Raw genomic sequence first — 8,297 nt, 5'->3', positions numbered from 1 at the left:
ACACAATCCTTTATTTTTTATTTTTATTAAAAAAGGAAAAAAAATCAAACAGTAAAAGAATAGGATATTTTTAGAAATAGATAAATTTTGATTTTTTTTTATAGAAATAGATAAATTTATTTTTTAATATTTTACTATTTTAAAGATAAAACTGTCCATATTTGTAAGAAATGATGAAAAATTACAACCTTTCAAGTTTGTGAAATTCAAATTTGGGCACACATATACAAATTGTTTTTGCCCTTTCCTGTTCCCGCCACCCAAGCTTTGAAAGAGGGAAACAAAAGTTTCCAAAACAGAAGCTGAAATTTTTTACACCAAACCCTTATTAGTGTCCAAATTTCTGTGTCTTAACACTTCAGCTTTACTTTGAAAACCCACCCAACAGGCAAGAGTCTTCTCTGTGTGTCTGTGTTGGTAGCTCTTGCAAACTCCAATGGCTATTACGGCAATCTCCAACTCCAATATTGAACCCGGGTTCTCCTCTGCTCAGCAGAAGAACATGAACCTGGTTGCTGCCGGTGGTAAGAAGCCCAAAAGGTGCAATTCTCCCGGTGTTCGGATCGTGGGAAGTAGAATCTACGATTCTGCAAATGGAAAAACATGTCACCAGGTACTTTTTTTTTTTTCTTTTTCTTTTGAGTTCTAGTGTTGCCCATTCATTTTTTTTGTGTTTTTTTGTGTTTTTTTTTTTTTTTTTTGCGTTGTGGGGTGTTGGGGTTTGTGGAGAATGCGAAATCTGAATGTGGGTATGTGAGGGAAAGTGGAAATTACGTGAAAAAAGGGAACTTTGGCTGATGGGGTGGGATTATACAAGAATGATGTTGTTGTATTGCTGAACGTGTGAATAGGCTTGCATAGAGTTGTTTCAGCTAAGTTAATTGTATTGAGTTTGAGTGCATGCAATTGAGTTGCATTTCTGGAGAGCTTTGTTGGTTCTAGGGATTTATTTGATTTGAGCATTTGACAAGATGTTTGTAGTCTTCTAAAATAATTATGTTTGTTGTGTTGTAGTTTTGCTGTTACTTTTGTTTTTTCTTTCTGTTTTAGTTGTGCGGGTGTAGTGGTTTAGAAAGGGAACTTTGGTTGATGGGTATTATAATGATGGTGATATTTTTTGACGATCCGGTTTTACATTTACGTTGTGTGTGTCATTTCGTTTGTGTTTGTTTTTCTTTATAGATTTTGAGGTTTATTTAGATGATAACATTTTTGTTTGCTTTGTTTTCTGTGTTGAAGTGCCGGCAAAAAACAATGGATTTCGCTGCTTCTTGCAAGAATTCGAAAAATGGGAAGCCCTGTCCCATTAAATTCTGTCAGAAATGCCTCATGAATAGGTTAAGTTCCGCAATGTAAAAACGTTCGGGTTTTCTTTTTATCTTTTGAAAATGTTTTATTTATTTTTCTGAGTTATTTTATCAATTTAAGCTTATTTCTGGCCATGATTATGGCAAAGGCATTTTTAACTTTCCAAGAGTGTCCATTGTTTTAACACCAATTATCCAAAGAAATCAGTCTGTAAAAATTTGAAAAACCAGTTCCCAAGTGTGTATGTCATGTAGGAATTACTGCATGACTGCTGGTGAATATTTTGAATGCGTTTTCCCTTCTGAGGATCTTTTTATGGTGAATTAGGTATGGAGAAAATGCCGAAGAGGTAGAGAAGTTGGACAATTGGGCTTGTCCAAAATGTAGAAACTTTTGCAACTGCAGCTTTTGCCGGTGAGTTTCTTTCGTTTTTATTTTTCTGTGTATTTTCAGTTGGTATTGTATCCTGAGTTCATTCTGAAAGATGAGTACTCATTTTAGGAAGAAAAGAGGTGAACTGCCTACTGGTCAACTGTTTCATACGGCCAAGGCAACTGGGTTTAAATCTGTGTCTGAAATGCTTGTCGCAAAGACTTCTGTGTATGAAGAGGTGAATGTTCTGCTTGCAAAGCAAGTTTACTTGTGTTTTCTGGTTAAAAAAACTCCTATGAATGCACATTCATGCTTTGTTAATGATGACAGGAGCATAAACATGATCAAGTTCTAGCTAGCAAAGTTGCTTCATCCATGAAACCAATTGCATCAGAGAAGGTACCTTACCTTTTATCTGGTTAATTTATCTTAGTTATTGGCATATACGCGTAACTTATTGGTGCACATGGTTTATATGCGTGTGGTGCACCTAGTGAGAGGAGTTAATTTTTGCTGTATGACTATGCATGAATAGTTGAAATTGTTTTACTTATTACATCTAATCTTCACATCCATGTTAATTGTATGCTATATGTTATATGGTTAGGAGATAATTATTCTGTAATATTTTATTTTCTATTTGTTAGGATAGATTTGATATTTTTTTTAGATTTGATTTGATTTATATAGCTTTAATTATTTTTTTAAATTTAGTTATAAATATCTATAAATTAAGGTTATAATCACATTTGTATAGATATTCAGAAATGCATTTTTTTTTGTCAACGACTGTATAGATTAAATTTTCATACCTAAGATGCTTCAATACGTTAAAATGGACTATGTACTCATATCTTTTACTGGATATTTATATGCGTACTCTATATGTTCCTTTGTATCAAAACTTGACTTTTTGTCTTTAAAACCTCTAATATATATCTTGTTCCTTCCATAACCAAGGGGACAATATCATAACTTGAGTATGATATTTTTATTTCATTTTAATTACAATTATACATTTCCTTTCAAGAAACGAATTAAAGACTAGCAATAACATCCTGATGATGGCTCACCGATATAAATTACAAGCTATATGACCAAAAATCTAGAAATCAAGAAAAATAAGTTAATAAAATAAAAGTAATTTATAATTATATTTGATTTAATAGATACCTTTTTTTGGTCTGTTTGATTGTCATATTTACCTGTAGCATTGTGTCTTATGTGATACCTGTACACATGCATCGTAGCTTATGCTCTTGTGAGTTTTGGTTGATGTTCTATTTTTTTTATTTTATTTCAGGAACTTGTAGTATTTCTCTCAGGGGAAATGGGGAAGGAAAACTCTTCTGAAAGAAACAGTAGTTTAAAGCTTGATCCTGTTAACACTCAGAAGACTTCAACCAAAATATGTAAGAAAGCAAAGCGTGAAGAATTAAAGGAAATATCTAATGGGAAAAATGGTAATAGTGCTGGCAAAAAGAAGTGCCACAAAAGGCGTAAAATTTGCGAAGAAGTTCCAAATGAGGAAAAAGGAAATGCAAATAACGGCACCAAAGCTTGTAACAAAGTCTCTGAAAGGGAAACAAAGGTAGATACTAAAAAATTGTTAGGAACTGATGCTGAAGGAAAATCTTTGTCTGGGGTACAAATACCAGAACATAGAAATCATCACCTTATTTCTGTGGATCCTGCAAATGATTTCATTCTTCCAATGACTTCGGCTCCAAAGCAAGATATGCAGCATATGAACGCTGAAAATTGTAACAGTACTGTACCGATAGATAGTTGTGCTGGTGCCAAAGTCCAATTGGGAATAGCAAGGTTTGCAAGTGTTGATATGAACTTGGTGATAGATAAAACTGAAGAGGAAATTCATTTGCCTCCTGCAGCTGAGTTAACGAAAATATTGGAGATTGAGCTTCCACCTGAAAATGTTGGGGATGTATTGCAGCTCTTAGAGTTTTGCAGACTATTTGGAAAGGTATGCCCCCATTTTAACGCTGTTGAGGGTGATATTTTGTTTTTGGTGTAACATTAAATTATACATCCAGATATAATGACGCATTGTTACATATATAATTCTTGTTTTACACTGACATGTTGCAGCAATTCATAATTGCTTTATCCAGTCCTTTTTCACATTTTTCCGTGTATAATTTTAATCAGGCCCTTGATCTCAAGAAAGGAGAAGCTGAGGCCATTTTACGAGAATTGGTACGTAAACAAAATTTGCGTCGAGGACAAAACACTTTGGCGGTTCAATTTCAAATTAGAATGTTGACCCTAATACTTGCTGATTCAGAAAATGAGTGAGTTATCCCTTGTATCTTTGATTGAATTGCTTGGTTGGGCAGTGATAACTTTTGTGTGACTTTGGTGTAGGTCTCCATCCTTGACAATTGGCAAGGGAAGTAATTCATGGTTGAAAGCTCTGAAGGATTTACTTGCTGAATCTGATCATATATTAAAGGATTTTCCTTTGGATTGGCTTGAAGAAGGCACCAATGGATATTACAATTTGGATTTGTCTTTAAAGCTCACTTTGCTGAAATTTCTTTGTGATGAAGCTTTAGGCACTAGGTATGTGTTTCACATAAATGAGAAAATAGCTTTACTGTGTATTTTGCTTTTGTTTTATTGTTTTATCTCTTTATCCATCTTTTTCTTTTCTCTGTTGTTGTCTTCATAATCTTGTTTAAAGTGGTTGGAAATATGCTTAATGTGTCCAGCAAATTGAGGAGTTGTATTGAAGATCAAAATTCAAGACATGCAGAAGATGTAAAAGAAGCAAAATCCAAGGTTGCTGAAGCTATGGATAAGGTAACAGCAAGCTAGGTGTTACGTTCTTTGTATCTGGATATTTCTTGCTGTTATATCGTGTTTGTAATCTTGTATGCATCCTATTTATAGGAGAAGGATCTTAGGAAGCAGTTGAAGAATGAGATGGTTAAAACTATTATGTTGAAGGGGACTCCACTTCGAATGGAGAAGCGTAATGCTCTACTTGCAAAGCTAAAAGGTGAAGTGGTTCAAGCTCATGATAAGGTGCTCAAGTTAAAGGGTGTACTTCCAAAAGGTATGATGAGCTTTGTGAATTATTCATTATGTTATAACGCCTAAAGTTTTCACATAATAACATTCAGTTATGAAATAAGGTTTTAAATTTATCATTTTCTTATGAAAAATTGATTGTTTGCAGCGAAGCATTTATTTTTCAAAAAATACAGACTGGGAATTGATTTCATAAATATAAATATATTACTGCTCTTAAAATGGATAGTTTGGGTACATATTGTAACTTAGATATCTTGTAAGAATTTAATGTTTCTGCTATTGTAAGATTTTGTCATTTGTTTTTCTAATGTTACAGAGAAACGTGATTCTCATGCTATAAGAATTAAGCCTGAATTTCTGGACAACGATGGTAAAATATTTTGGAAGCTCAAAAGTTATAACAATGAATGTACTGTTCTTTTACAAGGTAATTCTCAAAATCCATTTGAAATGATTATATTATTGTGATTCGGGTTGTAGCAAGTTTTCTAAAAAAAAGTAACAATGCAGATATCAATATACAAGATACAACTCTTATTGAAGAAAAATGGTTTGTTTATGGTCCTGAGAAGACAGAAGAAGTTGATAAATATATTTCTTCAAGGTAAGTTCTTTTTAATGTCCTATTTGAATGTTACATTTTAGTACACTGCATTTGTCTACTAAGCCACAACTACTCAATTGGATGTGTGGCTATGCAAACACAAGGGTAGGGGAAGGGAACATGTAGCTAAACATCTGTTTTGTTTCTGTTAGGGGCATTGTAGATTTCTGTCATGTAATTGATGCTCCAAGAGTGCAAGCAATAAAAATGTTTCTTTTTTTACCTTGGTTTCAGGACTAAAAGACTTAAAAGCAACAAGGTTTCTCACATGCTTTTAAGTGAAACAAGTTTGTAGGATATTTATGGTGAGTATTGCCATCTAATATTTCTTCTAGTATTTATCTAATTTGGAAGAGGTCCAATGTAGTGTATAATAGCATAAATGGTGGCAGGCTCTAATGCAGTGTTAATTGTTCAGAATAGCACAAATGTTGGTAAAAAAAACATTGTTTTAGGTAAATTGCATGAGTCCTTTCTCTAATGGAGTATTGGTATTGAATTTATGTTATGAGACTCATGTAAATTTATCTAATAATAATGTGTTAAAAATGTGTTGTTGACATATTTGTAACATGATATACATTTTATTTGTTTTGAACTTGTGAATATGATTAACATCATGGAAAGGTTTTTTCTATTTTGCAGTTATTGGTGGAAATCTTTTTATGCTTGGCCGTTTTTGATTGAGGTTTGAGTATGTTCCACCATTTTTTTGTGTTCTTTGTACAAAAGGGAGCTTCACTTTAGTGATCTAAAATCACATTAGTAAGATTCTGAAGTTGTTGACTATGTTAAAACATGAAAATACTATGGATTTGTTGTATCCTGTTGTAGTGGAACATGAAGCTTGATGATTTTTTCTTGATAAAAACAAGAGGAATATTAGGTTTCAGTGTAATTATTATTTTCTTCATTTAAGTAGTTAGATGTGGATTCAAATATCCATAGAAAGTGATGTATTCTAAATATTCCAAAGTAGCTCAACTTGTTAACAATCTACTAAAGAATCTTACATCTTTTGTCTTAACCAAAATCTAGTTCATTAGATTTTCATTTAATGGTTACTTTTTTAACCATATTATTATAAGTAAATTTAACCAAGTTTTAAATTCTTTATAAATTTAAATAATTTTAATTAAACTTTTTGACATATTGAATATTCAAGATTTTTATATTTTATAGTTGAATCTTTTATGTGTTTAATTTCTTTTATTGGTTAGATGGCATGATTATATTCAAGATTTCACCATTTGCACTAATAACTTATTTTATTCTTGTAATAATAGAGTGTATGTTGACTTTCAATTGGTATCAAAATGAAAAGTAGAATAAATTACATTTAATAATTTTTAGCATCTTCAATGTATATCATGGTCCAAATAATGAACTTAAAACTTGAGTTTTATAAAATATCTCTATCATTACATTAAATTTAAGATTTTTGCTTTTAGATAACAACATAAGTTATAAGAACAAAATAATAACCTTTATAAATAATTTTTTTATTAAAATGAGGTTTATAAGACTTATGTTTTGAAGCTTGAATTACAATTTTTAAAAAAATAATATGATAGAATAACATCTAAAGTAAAATAATACCACATAACATAATTTTATAATATTTTTAAAAAATTAACAAATTTTTTGAATTTTTTAAATCATATTATTGTTTCAGTTCTTTATAATTACTTGCACACTTTTTAATTCTTAAAAACATTATCCTTCCACTACTTATCACTCACCCTAAAATATATATATATATATATATTTAAATAAATAAAACCGAACAAAACTCTATTCTTTTCTCATGCACTTCTACACATATATATACTTGTACGTATGATACAATCATTAAATTTCATACATAAACAATATATACAAGGTAATCTATTTAAATAAAATTCTAATATACAAAAATATAAATAAAAAAATTAATTAAATTAATCATTCATAAATATATAATTTCATTTTTTTATTAATCATAATCATAATTATATAATACTTAATACTAATTACCACAACTCAACTTTATTTTATTATCTTTCTCAACAATCATATGAATCACACATGGATTCATACATTAAAGATATCCAATGGGCACCTCTTGAAACCCTAAATCCTAAACCTCTTGAAAAACTTGTATTAAGTAGGTTTTACTAGATACTTACATCTGATCTAATACCCAATATTTAGATTTAAGAGAAATGATTAAGGTAAGTTCAAGCATTCAATACCATGTGACTACAATGTATGAACTTCCTTATTAGTTTTTATAATATTGATATCTTAGTTTATGTGACTTAAATCACTAGTGACAATATTTAATATCAAACTAATCAACATCTTATACATTATTTTAAATATATGATCTTAATTCCATTCCATACAATTTCAATGTCATCATACATTACTTATTATTTAGAAATTTCACAATCCAATTTGCATTAAAAATTAATATTCATACATAATTCAAATAATCGAAAAGATAAGAAGAAAAGAAAAGGAAGAACTAGAAATTTTTTTTTTAGCTTAAACGAGAATTAACTTTTAGCTCTAGCAATTTTTTTTGACTTAAGCAAAAATAGGTTAGATTTTGATTAAGAGGGTTGTGTTTGGATTTGTGGGAAGAGGATGATGAGTTGTGTTTGGATTTGTGGGGTGTTTGGCTTCCTTCCATTGAAGAGTTCATAGGGTGTTTTCTTCAAGATTGACCTTATTAACACTCTATTCATCACATAGCAAGAGGTGCTAACAGCATTAGCCCAAAAGTACTTGGGTAGGGAGGACTCACTCAGCATGTTTCTTGCTAATTCCTCTAGAGATCTGTTCTTTCTTTCAACTACCTCATTCTGTTGAGGGGTTCTTGGTGTAGAAAAATTGTGCAAGATCCCAGTTTTCTCACAAAATTTGTTGAATTTCTCATTTTGCAATTCTCCTCATGATCACTTCTTATTGA

General features: G+C 30.8%; 1 protein-coding gene across 2 annotated transcripts; it reads left to right on the top strand.

Annotated features, from left to right (window-relative positions):
- Positions 1–220: 220 nt before the first annotated feature.
- Positions 221–6,233, top strand: LOC137837194 (uncharacterized). 2 transcript variants are annotated; one of them, XM_068646121.1, is made up of 14 exons: positions 221–613; positions 1,240–1,337; positions 1,636–1,722; positions 1,810–1,918; positions 2,011–2,079; positions 2,984–3,664; positions 3,850–3,992; positions 4,066–4,263; positions 4,413–4,503; positions 4,594–4,759; positions 5,054–5,164; positions 5,248–5,341; positions 5,576–5,646; positions 5,987–6,233. In XM_068646121.1, the coding sequence occupies exons 1-13, from the start codon at positions 437–439 to the stop codon at positions 5,634–5,636; spliced, it is 2,085 nt and encodes a 694-aa protein (XP_068502222.1). In that variant the 5' UTR covers positions 221–436; the 3' UTR covers positions 5,637–5,646; positions 5,987–6,233. The 2 variants fall into 2 exon arrangements, with proteins under 2 accessions (XP_068502222.1, XP_068502223.1); XM_068646122.1 differs by having other exon boundaries at positions 259–613; positions 5,969–6,233.
- Positions 6,234–8,297: the final 2,064 nt, after the last annotated feature.

Source organism: Phaseolus vulgaris, chromosome 4 (genome assembly GCF_000499845.2).
Source record: "Phaseolus vulgaris cultivar G19833 chromosome 4, P. vulgaris v2.0, whole genome shotgun sequence".
NCBI lineage: Eukaryota > Viridiplantae > Streptophyta > Magnoliopsida > Fabales > Fabaceae > Phaseolus > Phaseolus vulgaris.
Note: the sequence above shows the minus strand (reverse complement) of the source record. Positions and strands in the feature narration are given on the sequence as shown.

Bases quoted from the DNA above. Each gene is read 5' to 3' on its own strand.
- LOC137837194 (XM_068646121.1), top strand. From the start codon at position 437: ATGGCTATTACGGCAATCTCCAACTCCAATATTGAACCCGGGTTCTCC. The intron at 1,338-1,635 runs GTTAAGTTCCGC...ATGGTGAATTAG, and splicing joins CAGAAATGCCTCATGAATAG to GTATGGAGAAAATGCCGAAG. The intron at 4,504-4,593 runs GTAACAGCAAGC...TCCTATTTATAG, and splicing joins TTGCTGAAGCTATGGATAAG to GAGAAGGATCTTAGGAAGCA.